This window comes from Pygocentrus nattereri, chromosome 24 (assembly GCF_015220715.1).
Source record: "Pygocentrus nattereri isolate fPygNat1 chromosome 24, fPygNat1.pri, whole genome shotgun sequence".
NCBI lineage: Eukaryota > Metazoa > Chordata > Actinopteri > Characiformes > Serrasalmidae > Pygocentrus > Pygocentrus nattereri.
Genome location: NC_051234.1, coordinates 29292801 through 29316963, shown reverse-complemented (window position 1 = coordinate 29316963; position 24163 = coordinate 29292801). Strand labels below are relative to the sequence as shown.

At 40.0% G+C, this 24163-nt stretch overlaps 1 protein-coding gene across 10 annotated transcripts in view; it reads right to left on the bottom strand.

The window, feature by feature from the left end:
* The window catches only part of dip2ca (disco-interacting protein 2 homolog Ca), a 167501-nt gene that overhangs the window by 49098 nt on the left and 94240 nt on the right, over positions 1-24163 (bottom strand). For all 10 annotated transcript variants that reach the window (XM_037534029.1, XM_017710432.2, XM_017710438.2 and 7 more), the window contains 7 exons: positions 21606-21740; positions 16279-16398; positions 15227-15424; positions 8344-8435; positions 6753-6863; positions 2719-2842; positions 650-759 (listed from right to left, as the gene is read on the bottom strand). In XM_037534029.1, the coding sequence (XP_037389926.1) occupies positions 650-759; positions 2719-2842; positions 6753-6863; positions 8344-8435; positions 15227-15424; positions 16279-16398; positions 21606-21740 (890 nt within the window). The remainder of the gene's footprint in view (positions 1-649; positions 760-2718; positions 2843-6752; positions 6864-8343; positions 8436-15226; positions 15425-16278; positions 16399-21605; positions 21741-24163) is intronic.

The window sequence follows — 24163 nt, the reverse complement described above, 5'->3', positions numbered from 1 at the left end:
TCAGCACCATATAAGCAGTAGCTCTAATGCAGCTAACTGAGATCTGAGCCTTTACATTCTGCATTGTGTCTGATAATAGAACTGCATGCGTACGAGGTGTCTCGGATTTCTCTGTCTTCATGATGGATGGGCTGAGGGTTTATTCTCCACATGATCAATAATCCTAGACTGGGGCAGCCGTGTTCACTCTGACGTACTGTACTACCTTGTTGTGAATTAACAGGAAAAGCCATTATCTTATCTTAAAACCCCCGACATAAGCCTCACTTCACAATTAAGCATGCGTTAATCATTCATCAGCCACTCTGTGATACGCCGCTAATGGAAGGCAGGTCCGCTGCTGCACGTTGATAGGAACTATTGATTTTTATTCCACCCTGCAGGCAGGCTCAAGATATGGAATATCCAAGAATGAGAGATCGTAATAGAGTTTAAAGCGGCTGGGGAAAATAGCATATGGAAAACGGATGTCGATGCGATGGGTTCCAGCAACAGGGAAAATACGGGCAATTTACAGTGGCAGAATGAGGAAAAATTCACTCTGTGGTCAGGAAAAACGGTCGAATAGAAGTGACACCTCATCCAAGCTTCTATTCAGGCTCCTAGTCCTAAGAGACACCGGACTAAAGAGCAGTTTTGGGATGCTTACCTCTATGTAGGCGGTGTCGTTGTTTGCGTCTTTGATATGAGGGAACCAATCACGAGGTGGCTTGGAGAGGTGTTTGGATTCTGTGACGAACCACAGCAGCTTGGGCCACCCTGTGGTGCACACCAACAACAAACAGGTTTAATGAAAGCATCTATAGCCATACTTTAGCATGAGGCCTTTAAAAGTAATTTAGTATCTGTAATCACCATCATCATCAGCGGCAGCAGCAATAATCAGACAGATAATGTGATTGACCCTCAGGAGTCACCGTTATCACGGTCATACTTATTTGTACACTTGTAGCTCAGAAACAAACTAAAAGAGGAGATATATTTCTACAATATGAATCTGGTGGAAAGTTCTTGCTTAGTTTTTTACTTTTTTAATGTTTTGATATTGAAACAAATAGCAAGAAGTCACAAGTGCAGCCTTGACCCTGTCAGTACGGAATATACACTCACCAGACACTTTATTAGGTACACTAGCTAGTAAGAGGTTGGACCCCCTTGCCTTCAGAACTGCCTTAATTCTTCCAGGCAGACTTTCAAGAAGGTGTTGGAAACGTTCCTCAGAGATTTTGGTCGGTTATTTGAGTTACTGTTGCCTTTCTATCATCTGGAACCAGTCTGCCCATTCCCCTCTGACCTCTCACATCAACAAGGCATTTTTGTCCACACAACTGACCGCTCACTGGATATTTCCTCTTTTTGGACAGTTCTCTGTGAACCCTAGAGATGGTTGTGCGTGAAAATCCCAGCAGATCAGCAGTTTCTGAAATACTCAGACCAGCCCGTCTGGCACCAACAACCACGCCACGTTCAAAGTCCCTTAAATCCCCTTTCTTCCCCGTTCTGATGCTCGGTCTGCACTTCAGCAAATTATCTTGACCACCTCTACATGCCTAAATGCACTGAGTTGCGGCCGTGTGATTGGCTGATCAGCTATTTGTGTTAACAAGCACCTAATAAAGTGGCCAGTGAGTGTAAATGTAATTCATTAGGTAACTGTACCACTATTGGACCAGACCAGAGGAGGATCTTTAATATAGTATCTTAGACATTTGACTGAGTGACTTGTACAGAAAATCAATGTCATTTCTTCAGTCTGAAACATAGTTGGTAAATGCTACATGCTCATGTCAGCATTATGTAACAGATATCACACTCAATAACAATAAATGTGTAGCACACAGCCATAAGTATTAGCAGGTTTTTACATTACAGTGAGATGGAATTAAACAGGACTACGATTACTGAAGGTACATTTAAACCAAATTAGAATTAACTACAAACATTGAGATTCATGCTGAGATAGAAATCTTGAATCACGAATCTAATTTATGACTATATAAGGGTGTTTTAGGATCTGAAGGACATTTGAAGGAAACTGTTTTACTTGCTGTTAGCTCAGTGTCATCTCAGATTTGTTCTACTGCAATTACAAAATAATATTTTTTTCTTTACCTTTTGGTTTTAATATTTTATGTTTATTTAAACAACAAATAAAAAAAAAATAAACTTCATTTTGGTTTTTGAATTCAGTTTTCATAAGGTGACCATATTTGATTTTATATTCTTTTTTTTTTTTTAATTCAGTTTTTTTTTTTTTTTGGAAACACTGGCCAGACACATTTTTGAAGTCCTGGAAAAAGAGCACATATGGTCATCCTAGGTCTTTTGGCTAAGTGTGTCCTGAATTTTGACTTTCAGCTAGGAATTGTCATTTCGGCGCATCACTACTTCTAATGGCTAACATGGATGTGTCTCCTTTTAAGATTCTGTCTCTCTGCATAAATAAACATTCAGTGTTTTCTGTTCTTTATCAGCACTACAGCAGTATCACAAACTCGTTACCTCTGCCTATGCTATTTATAACGTCGTCTCACTGCAGCTGAGGGCAAAAATGCTGACTGCAGGCGTCCTGGCTTAGATCAGATCACACACACAAACACACACACACACACTCCTCCTTCGTGACCTTGGTGCCCCATCACGCTCCCACACACACTCTTTTCCTTTCTTCATTCTACACCTCTATACATGCTGCCGTGTTGACTGAATCAGACTGACCTTTGAACTGGGGTATTTCCCCGGTGGGTCCTTTGGGCAGCCCCTTGTGGCACGCATCGCTGGTCAAAGCCACTGTCACACCACAGCTGCCCAGGAGAAAGCCAATCTGCTGGCTGCCCGCGTCCTAGATCATGCCAAGCAGAGAGAACACGAAGCCATGCTTTAAACAGCCTCACAATACAAAACATCCATCAGCACCTGCCAGAAATACACCACCGGGGGCGGCCGGGGCCTATTTCTGAAGTTAAGCTGCGAGAGATGACTGTGTTTCCAAAACAGCCTGTAAACTAACGTGTGTGTGCATTTGTATGTGTTTTTCCACAAAGCTGAACATGTATAACCCCTTAGACTGCAAAGGCCTGTATGTGGAGCCACACTTCAATTACATAACAGATTATGTTGCATAACAGAGCTGCAAAATATACCTCTTGTTAATTGTTATCACAAACACGGCCAACCAGGTTTTTTGTGTGCTGACCAACCACACTTCCAGTTGAGCGTATCTCTGGGTGTTTTGATGACCCAGTGTGTTCATGTGATCTAATAAAGATAAATTTTTAAATTCAAAATGACGAAGGTCAGTCTTTAACCCTGATAAATTCACTACACTGAGGAGCATAGTGCGCAGAGTCAATCACTACAGACCTCCAAACTTCATGTGGCCTTCAGATCAGCTCAAGAACAGCGTAGAGAGCTTCATGGAATGGGTTTCCATGGCTGAGCAGCTGCATCCAAGCCTTACATCACCAAGCGCAATGCAAAGCGTGGAATGCAGTGGTGTAAAGCGCCGCCACTGGACTCTAGAGCAGTGGAGACGTGTTCTCTGGAGTGAACAATCACGCTTCTCTCTCTGGAAATCCAATGGACGAGTCTGGGTTTGGCGGTTGCCAGGAGACGGTACTTGTCTGACTACATTGTGCCAAGTGTAAAGTTTGGTGGAGGGGGGATCATGGTGTGGGGTTGTTTTTCAGGAGTTGGGCCCCTTAGTTCCAGTGAAAGGAACTCTTAATGCTTTAGCACCAAGAGATTTGGGACAATTTCATGCTCCCAACTTTGTGGGAACAGTTTGGGGATGGCAACTTCCTGTTCCGACATGACTGCGCTCCAGTGCATAAAGCAGGTCCATAAAGACATGGATGAGCGAGTTTGGTGTGGAAGAACTTGATTGGCCTGCACAGAGTCCTGACCTCAACCCGACAGAACACCTTTGGGATGAATTAGAGTGGAGACTGCAAGCCAGACCTTCTCATCCAACATCAGTGTCTGACCTCACAAATGCGCTTCTGGAAGAACGGTCAGAAATTCCCATAAATACACTCCTAACCCTTGTGGAAAGCCTTCCCAAAAGTGTTGAAGAATTTATAGTTGCAAAGGGTGGGCCGACATCATATTAAACCCTATGGATTAAGAATGGGATGTCACTCAAGTTCATATGCGTGTGAAAGCAGACAAGCCAATACTTTTGGAAATATGGTGTACATTCACTCACACCTAGGAGCAACTAAGCATAACCAATTGGCCTAACTTCATGTCTTTGGACCTGGAGGAAATCCACCCAGACACGGGGAGAACATGCAAACTCCACACAGCAAGGACCCTGGTCGCCCACCCAGGGAATCAAACCCAGGCCCTTATTGTGAAGCAACAGTGCTACCCACTGCACCACCGTGCCACCTACTATTCAACACAGTCTTAATAATTTTCACTCTAATTTTAGAGAAAGTAGACTCAAAACCATTGACACTGGTGGTTAGAGGAACCAGACATCAGGTGTTTAACACACCTCAAAGTACACGAAAGTTAAACATGAAATAACTTCCGATATGATGAATGATGCCTGAGACAGTGTTGGGTTATAGACATAATGACCCCTGGTTCCTATCACTACCACTATACTGAGCCAGTAAGCTTCTCTACAGGGCATCACTTCACATCAAACCACTCTGAAAGACAAAAGAAATTTTGGGAAATAGGTGGAATTCCCCATTAAAACTGACGATGTTAAAGAATAATCCAGCGGTTGAAGCGGTTCAAAGCGGTACTTTGGTGATTTCTGCTCAGCTCTGGTGACTCCGTGCAACAAGTGCAAAGAGATCCGGCCGCCTTTCAGCTGGAATGCGGACAGAGTTTTATTGGACTCTGTGTGGAGCTGCAGGGAAAGGAAGCCAGAGAGTGTTCTGCCAGTTTCAAGGTCCTTTTCCTGGAATTTTTGGACTGATGAGGGATCGGACTGAGCCTTGCCAAAAGGCTGAGCCACTTCCCCATACATACACACACACACACACACGCACGCACGCACGCACACACACACACACACACACACACACACACACACACACACACACACACACACACACACTCACACTAGCACACACCTCACTCCGTTCTCTACAGCGAGAAATTCCAACGTATGCATTTCAGCAGGACAAGGCCTGCGCCTCCACAAAGACACATTCAGACTGGGAGTTGACAAAAAACAGTGGCTATCAAAAATAGACGAGGGGCGCCTGCAATATTTACAGCGCTCAGAGCTTAAGTTTCCATAAGGCCTTCATAACACTTAACATTAAACATGAATAATGCAGAGATATTAATATTTAGTATCATGAAGCCTGTTGCCTTGGCACTGCATACCGGAAGCTCAAGCTTTGAGGTTATGCTGCAAGAAATGGGGGGTGGGGGGGGCGTTGGCAGTGGCGCTGCAGCTTGTAACACAGTCAAAAATGAAGATTAAATCCTGTCTGTCCAGCTTCAAAGTGGACACTGCATGACTTACACAATCCCAGAATTGATGCAGTGCTCAGACTACATGACATTTATTGTGCGCAATCTGTTGTCATCTGGACGCAGTAGTACATGATGCAGATGAGGCTCTGACATCGTCTTTCATGTGGCGGGATCCCATTATGAACAAGAAGTGTCCCGAGAAATTTTCTAACTTTACGTCAGACTAGCTTTTTATCATCTCTTAAATATATAGTGATAAAGCATTTTTAATTGTAAATCGTCTATTTCACAAACAGTATTTGTTATAATAAAAAGCTGCGATAAAGCTAAAATTTCAGTACATTTTCTATTAGAAATTTCTATTATAGAAATATAAAATTAATTTGTTAAAATACATGCAAATAAATGCAGATGAGGCTCTGACTTCATCTTTTCTGTGGAGTGATCCCACTGTATCACCAGTCGCAAATGCAAGACGTGTCTAACACGACTTTGGCAAAATGGAGCCAGAGCAATTTTCAAACTTTTTCAAACTAGCTTTTATCCTTTCGACTTTTACTGTCCAGTAATAGATAGCAAACTACTCTGGATAAAACCCGAAGCAAACTACTCTGGATAAAACCCGAAGCAAACTACTCTGGATAAAACCGAAGCAAACTACTCTGGATAAAAAACATTTTACATATTACATCAAATATGTAATGATAAAGTGTTTTTAATGGTGAATTGTCTATTAAATAATCATTATTTCCTTTAATAAAAAAGAGATGACGACACCCATGATGGCTTGGACCTGGATTTTCTGTAAAGCTGCTTTGTGACAAAATCTGTTATATATGGCATGTATGATATTATAAAGCAATATTGTTGCTGTCATATATAAACCATGTAAATGGAATTTCTTTTTTATTTCTCTACATAATTAAAAAAAAAAGCTTACATTAAAATTTAAGAGCATTTTTGCCTTTTCGTCTAAAGTTGCTGTCTTGGAGCTACATGGCTTTGTTTGGACACTTCCTGAGTTTCCTACTGCATTCCGATTGGACATTGCACTGGCCAGGTGAATTTAAGTGTGAGACTACATATGAATTCTTATGGTTCAAGCAGTTAATGATCTGTCATAATGGGCACAAAGCACCAGTCTGGGCAGGAGGTTGTAGCAGATCCCCAGAAAACATGTCCAGGGCAAGAAATTCAAGGCTAAAATCATTAGTGCGCACTCAAACTGTCCAGTCATGCGCTGCACAAGAGCTAGCTGGGCCTCAGTAGATGCTGTAAAGTCTGTGCAGGGCAGTTTGTATCCTCACCTTCCTAGTGAGTGGCACCTCGATGGGCACAGGCACAACCTCAGCCAGTAGGCAGCCATAGAAGGCCACCATGAAGGCGGCGGGGTCGTTGTTGGGGAACACGAGCGCCACCTGCTCACAGAGAGATAAGAGAGAGAGAGCGTGGGGGAGAGGGGGAAGTGTCAGACGCTAGACAGAACCACTGACATGACACCAAAGTGAGAGTAACCACGCATTCCTTAAATGAGAATTAGAGTGTATAAAGGAAGAAGAGTCAAGTTAGTCGGTGTAAGTCAAAGTGCCAATGATAAGAAGAACATGGTGTAATTTAGGTATTCATTATTTCTCTTTCACAGCTCATTCAAATGAGCAGAGAAAGTGCCGATTCTAAATTTTCAATTTTATTTTTCAATTTCAGTTTAAGTATGATTTGAATCATATAATTTAAAATATCCTCATAAGTGTGATTTTTTTGTTTATTTTATTTCATTTATTCATTTTTATGAATAGTCATAGAGTTGAGGTAAAGGATAGAGTACAGCTTTTCATCTTAGATTTTTTTTCTTCAGTTTTTTTTATATTGCGTATACAGCCATAAGTCAGAAACTGTAACCTTAACAAGGTTAAGTAATTAACAAGGTTGATTATTTGTTAATTCTCTTCTTCAATGCCTTGGTATCCCTTTGCCTTTGTAGCATGGTGAATTTCCCCGCTGTGGGACTAATAAAGGATTATCTTAAATTATCTTAATTTTATGGAAAGTTACTGCTGCAATTTTGTTCTGTAAAAAAAAAAATTGAATCTATAGTTTCATTTCCTGGCATCAAAAGAAACAAATCTGAAACTGTCAGTAAAGAATGTAAATTCAAAATAAACTGTACTGTGTGAAAGTTTTAGGCATCTAAGCACATTTTAAACAATGTACCTCAGCAGTGAGTTTATCACAATATACATTACAATAAAATCATATTCATAATTCAAATAAACATAAAAACTATAAAAAGTAACAAGAATTTCTTGGGTCCATATTTTTCCTTGATCCCTTCACAGCCGCCACAGAGACTCGTTAATATCATTACATTAATGACATCATGAGCTCAATTTACTGAGCTCTGATTGGTCAAACCAGGAGCTGCTTTTTAACTACATATAATACTGGACTTCCTCGAGGAGAGGCTTGGAGATGGTTAAACAAACACACTCCAGAAAATCCAAAAAATCACTAATTATTATTTATATATTTTTTGTTTATTCAAAAATTAATACTTTTCTCAGCAAATAAACACATACATACATAAAAATAAAATTATTTTTTACTTAATTTACATCTTTTCATGATGATTGGACAAATACAAAATGTCCAGAACAATTTAGCATAAAATACTTTTATGTTCACTTTGTGAACAAAGTTTTTTCCTTCTTCTATTTTTTTGCGGGACCTGAGGTTTTGCTCCAAGAGTGATTATTTTGTGTAATATTTGTTCATGGTAACAATGAATATTGTCCACCTTACTTCCAAAGCTTAATAATTTTATTTTAAATTAATTGTTTAAATTGATAAATCATAATGATCTGTGAAAGAGAAGGCTTCAGCATCGGTCCTGTTGCTCACCCGGTCTCCTGGCCTGACCATGGGCTCCTGCTTGGTTCCCAGTTTGTGAAGGATGTTGTAGGCCACTTTGATGCTCCGCGACCACAGCTTCCCTGCCATGCAGATCACACAGACACGTTACATCCTGAACAAACAGCCCACCACCAGCTGCCTCTGAGTGCTTTCATCTGGTCCAATTGTCGGAAACCTCCTTTATGCTAAGCATATTAAAATATCCCGAGTGGTCAGTAACTCCATGAGGAAACAGCAGCCTGAACTCTAGCAGAAAGGTCAAACACACGACATCCAGCACAAGCAAAGAGGAATTCAAAAATCCCACATCAAGAGAAAAAGAGAGATGAAATGTGGATTCAGGTACCTCTTGGTTTGAATGTCACAGCCATATTCATAACAGTTTCATAACAGAGCTCAAGCTACAAAGTCAAATACATTCGTAACCATATTAAGTTCATCATTCAGGTCCAGAAAGTCATATACAAACCATAACAGTACAAAGAATCTCACAGGGTTTAGAAACCAAGTCATATACATTTAAAATGCTATAAATCATATCACTAAGGTCTAGCTGAATTTCTGACCCCATGCTATCAGGCATAAACTCACACAGAGGACGTGAATAAAACCCCAGTGCGAAGCGAGCAGCGGGCGAGAGATATCAATCTCACTCTGCTCCTGCGTTCGCTGTGAAGTTAATTACTCTTTTGATTTGGGTGAGGTTTTAATGAGCTGACGAGCAGCCTGAAATTCCCCCAGGGCTTCAGAGGAGGAGGGAGAGAGAGAGGGAGAAAGAAAGAGAGAGAGAGGGACAGAGAAAGAGAGAAAGAAAGAGAGAGACAGAGATGGAGAGAGAGAGAAATATGAAGGAGATAGAGACAGAGAGGCGACAGAGCAGAAACAGAGAGAGAGTGAAGAAACAGAGAGAGTGACAGAGACGGAGGGAGAGAGAAATATGAAGGAGATAGAGAGAGAGAGAGAGAGAGAGCGAGAGAAGGAGAGAGGAAGGGAGAGGAGAGGCCACAGAAACAGGCAGTCGGCTTTTCTATTTTCAGACAAAGCCTCGGCCCACACAGCCCGGCGCATGGAGAGCGCAGTGGGCCCATCCCGGATCATTGTGTGTGTGTGTGTGTGTGTGTGTGTGGAGGTGGAGGCTAGCTGCTGTGTGTCTGAGAGCCAGCACTGCACAGCTCCTGCTGACTCAACTCACAGCTCCGCAGGCAGCCTGAGCAAAAGAAAGATGGGGGGGGGGGGGTGTCACGTCATCCACACAGCGGCCTGACCTGACCAGACAAGGCCAGAGCAGACAGGAAACAGGGGCATGGCAGAGCTGGGCAATATGACCAAATGTATAATTCAATAAATATTTCAGCATTTCAAAAATCAAAAAGGGAGAGTAAAGTCATTTTCTGACGGGGCGAAACACAGGCACCTCTCCTGAGCTTGTTCAGTTCAAAAAACGCAAAAAATTCAGAAAGATTACATTCCCTGAGTGTGGATGTGCTGTTCTTTCTGGGATGCTCTAGTTGCACCAGAGATGCCGGCTCTACATATTTTTATAATACTTTTTTTTTTCCAAGACAAATGTATCTCGATCGCAACAACGATAACTCATTAAAGGCCAAGTTGAAAAACTAAGAACTGCAACTTAAATTATTATGAAATTATTCTAATAATTCTAATAATTCTCATCATGTCTGCACAATTCAGTGGTTGAGATGTAAACAAACTCACTCAGAATGGTTTAATGTGACATGGTTTATTGCAGTAGAGCTCCAGACGTCCCAGGGACAATAAAAACAGCATGTGGGACAAGGTTTTGGAATGCTTCAGGATTAAATTTTTATAAAGCCATATTTCCATTAGCCTGTCAATGGGAATTCTTACTTAATATTAGCATCAAGATAACAAACGTGTCCATTTAAGCTTTTTAGCATCAGCTACTTGGACAAGCAAAGCCTGAAACAGACAGTTAAGTAAAGCTCTTTTTAATTTTGTTGGAGTTTTATATGGCAGTACAGACTATAGCCGAGTGCTCATTGTGTTCAGTGATTTGACTCACAGTGCCTGAGCATTTAACCCATTCAGACCTAAATCATGTCGCAGGACACATTATCCATATTTACATACATCTTGATAATCTGTTACTAATCCAACTAATAGCTCAATCGGAATAGAATATGCCCATGTAAACACCTCAATGGGAATAGTCTAGTCCGCCTGAGCCCATTTGGAATATCTATCCAACTGAACAAGGTGGGTAATCCTGTGAATAATCTGTTAAATAGAATAATAATATCTGAGCAAATGCTTCTATCTGATTACATTCCCTATCGGAAAATGTAAGTACATTCTGCGTTTGCGTCAAAGCCAAGGTTTAGAATATTTAACATGATGGAACCCAGAAACTGGTCTGCAGAGGAGATGAAGTTTATACTCTGATCTTTAAAAGACAGCAGTGGGACGGACGTCCAGCTTATGTGTCTCAGAACACGACGTCTTCCTCTCTGCCTTCTTTAATAAGGACATGTGAAGGACGTTTTCCTGAGTCATCATTTTAAAGTAATTAAAAACACAAGCACTGCTCACTGCTGCTCATCTCACTCTGACATGACTCACACGATGCTCGTTGTCATGGTAACGTCTACACTAAGTGGTACTCTATGTATGCGTGTAATTTGGGATCGGATTACTTGCAGTGTGTACATAAACGGAGATTTTCCATCAGATTGTTGAGTAAAGTGAGCAAAAACACCTCAGTCTTAATACATAATTGGAATGTATGAAATAGGATTGGCAAAAATATTTGCATGTGAACAAAGCCAGTGATGATCTAGCTCTAGTCTTATTCTAAAGGCAGCATTAAATGATGATGAAACATTCATAATTATTTATAATTACCGTTCACAAGCTATTTCTGATGCTCATTACAGTGAACCCTAGTTCTAAAGAGCAGCAACAGTCCAGTATTAATGTATCGCTGTTTTAGGAACAAAACCTTGTATCTCCAAAATGGTAACTTTTGAAAAAAAACATACTTTACTTTTAATGTCAATGTAATGTAATGTAAAGTCAAAGGAACCAGAGTTTTTACAAGCAATTTTGGTTTGTTTCTCTTGGTCTAATCATCATGCAATTTACACAATGTAGGTTTTATTCTGACAACAGAGATACAATACTTTTAATACTAAAAGCATTATCACGTACTATAATACTTTTATTACTTTTAAGAGTTTCTGCAAAAAAAATCTGAACACAATTTGAATTAACAGTAAATTGTTTTCCATTTAACGAATGCAGTTCATTACAAGGAATAACATGATGTTTAAAATATTACATACTTATTTACAGAGCTTTAGATACACATACTGTAATACAAACAATATACAGATAAACATATTTCTGGACTATAGATGTGTTTGTATGCACTGTGTCTGAGTGTATATTCATGTGTGCATGCAGGTATGGATGTATGTATTCGGTGTACTGGTATCTGACATTAATCCATAATATGGCAGTACAAAACTGCAATGTAAACAAAGCAGGTCAATAATCATCACCACCTGTTTTGCTCTGTACATGCACCTATCAGGCGTAACATTCTGACCACCTCCTTGTTTCTACACTCATTGTCCATCTTATCAGCTCCACTTCCTAAATTTCCTTCGGGATCAATAAAGTATCTATCTATCTATCTATCTATCTATCTATCTATCTATCTATCTATCTATCTATCTATCTATCTATCTATTCTCAGCTATATCTATTATCATTCTCAGCACTGACATGGTGGTGGTGTTAGTGTGTGTCGTGCTGGTCTGAGTGGATCAGACACAGCAGTGCTACTGGAGTTTTTAAACACCTCAGTGTCACTGCTGGACTGAGAAAAGTCCACCAACCAAAAATATCCAGCCAGCAGCGTCCTGTGACCACTGATGAAGGACTAGAGGATGACCAACACTGAAACTGTGCAGCAGCAGATGAGCTGTCGTCTCTGACTTTACATCTACAAGGTGGACTGTCTTTCCACATATGTGTACTTTCTGGTTACGACCCTCGCTTGTTTATTCAACTCTGATCTTGTTTACTCCCATGTATTGTTTTCGGTTAATCTGGTTGCTGACCTGGTCTGGTGTTAAAGCTGCTCATTTCCCTTTGAATACAGTAGGAACCAGGGGTCACAATGTCTACAAGGCAAATATAGCCATTTTATTTTCTATCCAAAATGACCAGTGAACCTACACTCTTGAGTTTTTATATGTAATGCTGATGCTGGTAAAATACTAACAATGTCTCAGTCATCAGGCATATTTGTGACTATTTTCTGTAATAAATTTTCTTTATGGTAGTTTGCAGGGGCATTAAACTCTTCCGACATCTGGTTCCTATCACCAACACTATGAAAAACTCTGACTTTGTACGTTTATATTGAACAGACCATTTCACATCAAACCACTCTGAATGACTTTATTTACATCGTCACCATTTCATTCTGTAGAAATTTGTGAAAAATCGGTGGAATCCCATTTTACTAGAAAGCCTAGAGTTAAAGGAGCATTCAACCAGTATTCACCCAGTCCACATTGATCATAGTACAGTATATGTGTTGAATTATTAAACAGGTAAATTAGTGGTGTGAGGTGCAGCATTTATTAAAGCTTCAGTGATAGAAAACACATATGGCACACAGCATCACCAGCACTTGTGGCACTAGTTCAAGTGAGGGAGCTCTTTACTGTTATTTTATTTATTTCTTTAATGAATTATTGTAAAATTGATCTTTAATTGATGATATTTATGCTGTTAGGATATGAACAATTATGTACAATCTTTCTAGCTATTTAGCCAATTCTTTGTCACGTTCCTACATAACGCTAAGCTGCCAACCAGTAAGTCGACTGAAGCTTTTAATTGAAATATGGGACTTTCTCCATAAAAAGACGCACCACTGAACTGACTTCTTCTTTCTAATATCTCTGAGACTGCCTATCGAATTCAGCTAAATTAAGTCAAATTAGGCTCTATAAATGGTCCGGAGTGGCTGCTGGCAGGCACTTACCTACGCAGCTGCAGTTAAACTATGCCAATACTGATGCTGATACAATTATAAAAGTGTTGATATCAGTGAAATATTGGGTTGTCGCCCAGCTCTAGGGCATGGTGAAATAAAAGCATCATTTGCTGGGCTTTCAGAGGAATATCATCACCTGTATGGTTTGAGCGTGTGTGACAAATAAGACCGTAAGGACTCGCTTCTTGAGGAACAGAGAATGAAATTATTAACCACTACAGAGAGGAAAGAGGAAAAAACACTTAAACACGTACACAGCAACTCAACACTGCAACCCCCTCACACCCTCTCACCGGTGACACGCTGCAGGCGGGATCCTCGCTCAGAGAGCTCACCTGACACAGGGGCAAGCACCTCGCGCACAAACACACACACACATCGCAATATAAATGAAACACACACTCTCTGAGCCATCCAATACAAGCACATTTATGCACCTCCCATAAAATATGTTATTCCTCACTCTATGTTAAATAAGCAAAAAAACATTTAAATACTATTTGATGGGGATTAGTTTTCCATCTGGAGGTGGGGTTAATGAAATTTTATCACAGGACGTTTCTAATGTTTATGAGGGGATAAGAAATTTCTGAAGAAATTATAAAAACGGTAGACGGCTTGATTCACATATTTCCATCCAAACAAAAAAGATATTTAGGCAACACATGCAGCTGCTCATGTGTCCAAATACTTAATAATATTTAAAATTATATAGTTTCATAAACATTGTTTTTTTTTTTATCATCTCTTAATGGCCAGGGCCTACTGGCGTATTAATAAAGGTTTATTACTCACTTCTGTAAACTAAAAATGGCTCAACCAGTTTGCATTGAAGTCCCTGTAGCTACTGAATAACAAGCCATAAGCATTTTAAGGGGTTAATGTTCATAAATTGGTTTGGTTGGTTGTTTTGGCTACTTCTCCAAGTGCATCCACACACAGAACCGGCTGGAATATTTGCCGACAGGCAATGGAATTAACACAACCTGGAGTTACTTCCGCTATAATCTTTACTGATGTGAAAGCACGCAGTCTTTAAAAATTACTGACATGACATTAGAATGGAACCAAAATGACGTAGGTAATGATTTCATTACTCCACCTACCCACGTAAAACTAATCCCACCCATTGTACTTTAGTCATTTTTGTTAAGACCCCAAATGCAGTTGATTTGCCTGAGGTTTGTCTGAGGTTTGCCTCTTTAGTTTTGCACTGGAGCTATGAGGCCAAAGTAGCCAAACAGGTAATGGAAGCTTGTACCCATCAATTAGCACTGGGCAAACAGCAAAAGTTACATATTTTATTGACTGTCTAAGTGAACACAAGTTAGCTAATCTTCTACAGGGATCACACTTAAATATGGCATTTCTCTGCTAATTTAACTACATTTCTTTTTATTTGTGGAATTTAACACAGAAAAATAACAGAAAACACAGAAAATAGAAACTGTGCCAGAAATTGAGCAAAGTAAATAACTACATTTAACAGATCAACAAATTCAACAAATAAAATGTAATTAAATATTAAAATGTGTTCTCTGTACACGATTACTTTCACCTAGAAAATTCCTCAAAACATGTCGTGTGACCAAGGGTGCCCACATTTTTGCATACAACTCTAAATCATCCAACACTTGCCGTAAGTCATTTGAAACAGACTCACTTACATGGTTTCTAACATTGTATGTAACATTGACCACATTTGAGGTAAGAGGGAAATTGTGTAAATCAGATTTTTTGTCAAACCATTTCTTACAATGGGCTTACATGCCAAAGGCATTTATGTTAAGGTGTGTAAAATATGAGATTATGGTTTACCATAAGTGAGGACGTAGAGGGGCTTGCCGTTGGTGTCCATGGTGGTCAGGCAGGGGGCTTTGGGAGAAATGGTTCCCCAGCGCTGCAGCGCCGCCTCCAGGGACGGAGGCCAGTTGGTCACTACTCCCAGCTGCTCTCCCCTCATGGTCAGCATCTGGGCCCCCTCCGGCCGTGGCTGGTTTGGGTCAGGCTGCTGGACTGCAACCGCAAACATCGGAGGGAAGCAGAGGCTTTGTTATTTTCTGTCCAGCTGACTGACTTGATAAAGATTTCATTTATTAGTCCACAACATGTGCTTTCCATTTCTCTGGAATTTGTTTAGAAACTTTTATCAATTTTATAATTTTTTTTATAAAACTTTATATTTTTTTCTTTTTTACATATGTATCAAAATGAACCAAATATTCAGTTAACATCTGAAATAAAATTCAAAATGACAGCAAACATTTTAACATAGCTAGAAAACAGTCACTAGGTTAGCAAAGTAATATTAGCTTTAATCAAAAGGTGGCAGCACAAATTAAAAGCAACATGTCATTGGTCAACAATGGAGAAGCGGCTTATGAAACATAAGCTAGTAAGCTTCACTGTAAATGCTTACAGTGTCTTCATGGCAGAGTAGGACTCTTTATCAACATTACATGTGACTACTTACAAAACAGCTACATTACTTTTATCAGTTTTAAACTATGTAGGCTTGTAAACATAAGCAATGTAGGCTCAGAAGTATTAGGTTCAGTAGTAACTCCTGGCTACATATTTACATATGCAATATTATATAAGATGAACAATATTATATAAGATGAACAGATTATAAGATATTAAATACAAAATCAACAGTTGATAAAGAAAAGAAAACTGGCCTTCTAGCCTGTCTACTGTAAAATTATCATGCAAACAACTGATTTTTCATTATTCTTTTTGAATATTTTCTATATCTGGAGGCCTATATTTAGATGGTGTGACAAGCCAGCACATGCCAGATACAGAGTATGAACTGTGCTGAAGCCCAGTAATGTCAGGATGCTTCAGAAGGAGTCTCCTGATCCTACCCTCGAGAAGCTCCTCGAAGTCGTCGACGAAAAATTCCCGAAGCGGAGGTCGTCTGGGCTGCTTCAGCGTGTTAACCAGCTGCTGGATCTTAGCAGAGACTCGACTGCTGACGGGAACTCCTGAAGATCGCACACATGTATATATGTTTAAAGATGCTGGTCAAACTAGGAGTGCAAAATTCATCAGTGACGATATGTTGTTCTTCCATAAATGGGATAATGTAATAATACATAAACTGATGCACATGTATGCACACTACATTAAAAATGATGAACACTCAAAGAAAAGGGTTCTTTGCATCATGAGCATGTTCCTCAGATTGACAGAGAATGTCTTTTATATGGTTTCATGTAGAACCTTTTTGAAAAGGGCTCTATACAGCACCAAAAAAGGTTCTATTTTTAGAGACTTGACATTGTACCAACAGATGAACCATTTTAGTGCTATATAGAACCCTTTATCAATAAGGTTCTACATAAAACCTTCTACAGCACATTCTCCATCAAAGTGAAGAACAATTTAATGATACAAAGGTTTATTTGAGCGTTCATCGTTCTATATATATATATATATATATATATTCTTTGCTAAAGAACCCTTGAAGAACCATCTTTTTAAAGTGTGGTCAGTTCTGTTTTTCTCTAACTCTCTGGAGTGGACAGCACAGTGGATAACACCACAGACACCACACACTTAGAAGCCTGGATATTTGACTCACCCTCTAGCGGGAATGCTACTGCCTGTGGTCATTTCTTTCCCAACCAAATCCTTTTGTGGACCCCATTCATACTTGAAATTAGTACTGTCCAGTTATTAGAAGATAATTAGAAGATAGCTAGTGGTCGGACATGGACAGGGCCTAATATTACATTCACTTGGCACTGAAATTCACTCCGGATAAATATGAAAAATGTTTAGAATAGCTGTTGTGTCTGATTTTGCTATGTCATGATTATGTAAACTGAATCAATGATTCGGCTGTAACCAGTTTTATGCTCACTGTACTTATATGTGGATTATAGTTAACTTGTTTAAAGGCCCTAAATCATGTACTTTTTTAAAAATGAGAATTTAATGTAGTATGTAAACATGCAAATCTCAGAAAATACATTTCCCAGTCCATACAGTCCGATCAAACTGCTCTGAACTGATTTTTTTTTTGTGAACCATCACATTTTCATATGCCAGCCTATTCAGTCAACAGCAGCTTAGCTTTGTCCATTCATGCTGAAGTTGAAGAGCATTTCAGACTGGACAGTTCTTGATGAAGAGCAAGACAGAGCAGCCAACCAGAACAGAGGTCATTTACATATACATATAGTCTTAAAGGCTTAGTGACAAAATCAGCCTGTTTAATTCTAAGCGATAAAGAGAAGTCGTCATGTAAAAATGAATTGGGACTGTTTTAGTACATAAACATCATGTCCCACATTCATCCACCAAGGACTCCAATTCCCAGAGCCCCTCGGATGATCACATGACCCCGGCTCATGGACGTGCGCATATGCGTGTGCATTTGTTTGTTCGTTGGTTCGTTCAGATGACTCTCTGCATGACTGCGAGTGCCTGTGCGTGAGGCAATACTGGTTTGTGTGAACTGCAGTTTGAGTTAAAGATGCGCTGCTGTGGAATGATAAGCAATAATTAACAGTTTGTAATGACTGAGTATTTTCACCTGCTCTGTGCATCATGTGGTCTGTTTAGTTAGCCTTATATGCCCAGGCTTTAGCTTAGGCATGTTGTGAGGCACTGCGTCTGTCTTCAGAGCTAGTTTTCCTGGTTTGTGACACCAACTTTGGAGCAAACTAGAAAATCCTCATCAGTTTTTTAATATACACACATCTGTGTCATTCTGTCGTGTGACACATCTTAGGTTGTCCTCTCGGGAAAAAATTAAGTACAAAAAAAAGTGGAAAATGCACGAAAAGTAAAATTATCGGTTATTAGTATCGGCCACTACAAACTGTTAGTTATTGCTTATCATTATCGGCCCAGAAGTTCCACAGCAGCGCATCTCTAGCTCAAACTGTAATTCACACAAACCAGTATTCCCTCACGCACAGACACTCGCATTCATGCAGAGAGTCATCTGAATGAACCAACGAACAAACAAATGCACACGCATATGCGCACATAAACAAACAGAGCTGTTCGGGCTGAGGGAAGTCAGAACAAATTAGCTGGCTGGCTGGCTGAGTAGACCTGCTTTCAGCTTCCCGCTCTTCCGTTTTCTTATTATCTAATGCCTGAATTTTCGCGTCACTCCGAACAAATTTATTCCACGAAGGTTATTGATTAATGCTTCTGACAAATGCAGTCAAATGCAGACGCTCCAGGACGTCCCTGGGGAGCAAATTAAATTGTCATAAAAGAGGCAGATCAATGCTCTCAATCATGGCCTAATCTCAGAGGATCCATCACTACAAATACCAGCTCAGGACTCAGGCAGATGGAACTGTCCATCAACCATACAAGTTATGCTGCATGGCACCGGGAATACAGGGTCCAATGAATGGACCGAGCAAGTAGGGTGCATACAAACAACCTCCAGTGCATGTTTTGGAAGCTTTCTCATGTTCTGCTCTTACAGCTCTTTACAGCAGGGAGATGTTCAATCAGTGTTGATATTAACTGTTCAAAGCTGCAATTACAGTAGTAACAAAAGCATGTGCTGTCATTTCATATTGATCATTTCATGCTAGTATTATTTATCATCGTATTTCTCGAGCTCACTGAAAAGCAAAACAGGTACAAGTTCAGATTCTAAACTTTCAATTAATACTGCTTTGTGTTCATACGCAGATGAGGGGATAGATTTTCTAAGCGAAAACAAGTAAAGTTAATACGTCCTCAATGAGGAACAAACTTAAATATGGCACTTTTAAATATTGCAATTTTTTGTGCGTTCACATCAAATAAAAAAAAATGTAATTTAAGCAGAGGGGACAAAACTTGTATAAATGTATCATATTATTGTTTGAATTTCAGTTTCTGCTGGTTATGCAGTCTTGTTTTGTGCAAAAAAATGTAAATTTTGGGGGGCCTGGAGGCAGGCTGGACCACCAGCTAGCAAGTATTAAGTAGCAATTCTGACGGCCATCAACTACCCAACTTCATTATACCTAAATTGTTAGAAAATCACTCATTCATTAAGACTGCTTACCTCACATTTAACTGGCTAATGTTCAAATACCATAACAGCTGACAACAAACCACAGCACCTGCACAGCACTAGATCTAGATGGTCTGTGGCAAATGGCTGACTATAGTGATACAGATGGTTCTTGTCATTTTTTTCACAGTAATGAACTTTTTCTTTTCCGCAATGAACTCCGAACACTCGCAATCGAGGCAAGTAGCCTATAGAAACTAGCCCAGTTCAGTTAAGCCACCTTCTTACCATCAGGAGAAACAGTGGAGTAGCAGAGGAAACGTAAAACAGCTCTATCACCAAGCTATCAATGAGTTTACACACTGACTCTGAGGAAAAGCAACACTGTGCCTTTAGGTGCGACCGACAGTGGCAAGCAAGTGTGATGTAGCCACCATGGTGTTAGCATCCACCGAAATGCCGAAGAATGGCCTAAAGAATGCTTTTTTAGTGTCTTTTACTTATTTAAGGTGGAAGAAAAGTCTTGAGGGCGCAATAACTCAACATCTCTGCCCATGACAATCTTACAACCTATCCAAGATCAGCTTTGCCTGTTTATTCCGATTCTGTCCTTTTGCCTGATTGTGTGGACTTGGATTTGACTATTGGCTGGTTTGTGGCAACAATTTGGAACAAACTAGAAAATCCTCATCAGTTTTTTAATATACACACATCTGTCTCATTCTGTTGAGTGACACATCATAGCTTGTCCTCTCGGAAAAAAATTAAATACAAAAAAAAGTGGAAAATGCACAAAAAGTAAAATTATCGGTTATTAGTATTGGTCACTATCCATCCATCCCAGCGGTCATCGGGCAGAAGGCAGGATACACCCTGGACAGGTCGCCAGTCCATCGCAGGGCACCGGCCACTACAAACTGTTAGTTATTGCTTGTCATTATCGGCCCAGAAGTTCCACAGCAGCGCATCTCTAGCTCAAACTGTAATTCACACAAACCAGTATTCCCTCATGCACAGGCACTCGCAGTCATGCAGAGAGTCATCTGAATGAACCAACGAACAAACAAATGCACACGCCTATTCGCAGGAGAAACAGTGGAGTTGCAGAGGAAATGCAAAACAGCTCTATCACCAAGCTATCAATGAGTTTACACACTGACTCTGAGGAAAAGCAACACTGTGCCTTTAGGTGCGACTGACAGTGGCATGCGTGTGATGTAGCCATCATGGTGTTAGCATCCACCGAAAACCTGTGATGGCCTAAAGAATGCTTTTTCAGTGTCTTTTACTTATTTAAGGTGGAAGAAAAGTCCTCACGGCGCAATAAATCAGCATCTTTGCCCATAACAGTCTCACATTTGATCATATTTTCATCTGAAAACTCGTTTTTAACGACCAGGAATCTGGCTTGCGTGTGGGACGAGACAGCCTGGACTCCTCAACTTCACCATGTGTGTCACGTTTCAGCACCGTTATAAATGTAACGTTGAAAGTCCAAATGTTGAAAGTCCAGACTCAAACCTGATAGATTCCATGCTTTAAAAGTTTGAAACTGCCATTCAAACTTTAGAATTACTGTTTTCATTAATATTATATTGTATAATATTGTATAATATTAATATTAATACAGATCTATACAGTCAGGCTGTAAGACTCAAGATATTTCAAATTCTTCCAATATTTTAAAGAAACTCTCAAGGCATCTGTCTTTCTTATAATTTTTAAAACATATTAAATTAAGTTATTAATTAATGCATTAGTGTAATATTTATCTTTTAATAACTTTTCAAAATTATATATTAAACATAACATCTTAAAATACATGTGCTTAGCCTGTAGTTTCAATCTATCCTGTATAAGATATTACTGACTAAAATAGTAACAATTATTAATATGACAAACAGCAGTGTAAACCAATCAAGTGTAAACTTAATTATGTAAATATGTTTAATCATGTAATTATGTCTTAAACAGTATAGATCAAATGTATAGCAAACAACTGAAGCTACTGAAGTCTAGAACACTAGACCTTTTAGTTATTGTTCAGTTTTTAATCCTAAAGCTTATTGTCCAACAAATTAACTATTTAGTGACTACTATGAAAATAATATGAATGGCTCACACACGATTCTTTGCAGTTTAGCAGCTTAAAAAAATGTACATTCTGGCATTCATACTAGGCACCGATAGATGTTTCCACACAGATGTACTCACCGTCTCCGGTCTCCATGAGCTCGGCATTGCCATATTTGGGAGTAGTTCGTGGCACAGTGGACACTTGCGGCCGTTCCACCTGGGCCGGGTGCTCCGAAGTGTAGGTGGTGACGTCTGGAGGGGCTGAGTGGTTCTCTGGGTTTTGGAGGAAACACAGGAGTCAGAAGTCAGAGGGCAGGAAGAGAGAGCCGGGGCCCGGGTCACTTCACCTCCCTCTTACAAAGGGACCCGCAGACACTTGGCACATTGTTTAGTAGAGAGAGCGGAAAAAAGGCTGGAGGAGGGAGGGGTGAGAGTGATTCCTCACAAAAAACGTGAATATGTCTGAGGCGTAGATGGATGGAGAGGAGATGGAGGACAGAGGAGAGCTTTTTTCCTCCTCTCCGTAATTACAGTCCTTTTTACTTCCACTCTGTTACTCCTCTGGGCTTTATTCTCTCTCTCTCTCTCTCTCTCTCTCTCTCTCTCTCTCTCACTGATTGTAAATCCTCAGCTGTCTGTGGCCTATTATTCACCACTCATTCCTCCCAGGTCTCACTAATATATTAAAGAGACTCCTCTAGAGGGGATGTTTCTATCATATCAGTGCCTACGGCCCCCGGACGACGATGCCAACACCGTCTGCAGGTGAATCAGAGACCATCAAGCAGACGCATCTCTTTCTCTCTCTTCATGAAAGTAGCGTTTCATTGGTCGCGCCATGAGCTCTCTGCAAGCTCGTAAACTGTCACTGGTTGTCCAACATTACACACGCTCCATTACGCCCCAATCGAGCAGCTAGGTGAGAAGAGAGTGGGCCGGCGCAGAATTTAGGCTTGCGGAGACAGAAACAGGCGTGGGGGTAGAATGGCAATGAGGCCTGAGCTAGCCACGTCACCTTCGCAATAAAACATCAAGATGGCCCAGAGCGGCACGTCTGCCAAGCTCAATGACAAACAGACAGAGCGGTTTGGATTGAATGCGGCCATCCTCGAGTTTCGTTACAAAGAAAAGCACCTAAATGTCATCATAACAATGACATCATAACTTGATATAGAGGGTTATTGCAGTGCTACATTTTGCAGAATGGAGAATCACTGAGCTAACGCTTTAAGCGAATTCAGAGCCGAAGCACAGGCTGATTTAATCAATGGTTGCGTTATTTCGTTCAGCAGTCCTGCTACAGCTTTTCTCTATTTGGATTAAATCTTTGATAAAAATGCATGTATTAGTCATACAGCTGAGAGGAATGAGTCAGGGCTGATGCTGGTGGCTGGCTGTGGGCAGTGGGAGAAAGTGGGAGAGAGAGAGAGAGAGAGAGAGAGAGAGAGAGATGCAAAGAATGAGAGAGAATTTGAGTGAAAAAAAGACAGCGACCAAGACCGATAGCTGAGCTCCTACTGACCTTGCTAACTTGGTGCTACTGTAAGCCCTACATCAGCCTCTGATCATGTCTATCTCACCACCACTCTTCCACTACCCCTTTTTTCAAATATTCACATTTTTAAAAATCCAAAAAGTTCAGTCTTAGAAGTTGGTTGCATTTTCTGCTTCTCACGATCCAAACACATTCAGTGGTGTTGAGGTCTGGACTCTGGGGTGGCCAGTCCATTGCTCAGCTTCTTTGTTTGATGTGTCCATCTCCTTTTCTCTTTAGGTTCTTCTTCAACAGCTACACATCCTTTTAGACCCACAGCACTGAGTGGTGTCATGGACAGAAACACCTGTGGATGTTTTCAGATCTGAAGCAGATTGATATCCTCCTCTCTCAGAGATGAAAGCTTTAAGTGCTGTTTATCTGATAGGGCAGTTTTGGTGTCCACCAGGTCTTGCATGGCTGATAAAAGGACCAATTTCTCTGTAGCTTTTAAGTATTTTTTGAAATCAATTGCCTAATGTGAGTGGGTAATCTTATCTAATCTCCTCAGAAACGTCTCCTGAAAAACAAATGAATTTCACTATATGGGCATTTTGACTGAAACTGAATACATGAAGGGTGATCCTTGACTTCTGCCCAGTATTATGAGATTTAACCCAGCTTCACTCTGTGATTCTACGTCTCAAGCTCAGTCAGAAATGTTTAAATTTTATTCCAAACAGCACATGCCTTATTCAAATTTAAATATTACATTAATTATTAGAGTAACAGTATTAAGATTACATTAAAAGTTCAGATAATTATATATTCCACTGACCACATTCATCCTTAATTCCTTTCTGGAGCTGGTCCGTCATGCATGCTGACTAAATCGCATTGCCCCATGCTAATCATAAATGAATTCACTTTAGTTTATTATTCCGTTAAGCTTGTTTAAGGTTTAATACAAGGACACACGTACTAAAATATCATTTTTTTCCCATTATTATTACTGCTGTCACACTACAGAATAATGGCAAAGACTTCAAAACCTGTATGTAGAATTTAATCACTCGCACTACCACATAACCCAACTGATCAATGCTCAACGGCATAAATTTACTTTCAATGAGGCACATACAGTAATTAGGACGATATGACTGTGGCACATTTTCCAACTCTAAATTTAATTAAAGTTCTTAGCCAGAACTATTACTGAGGA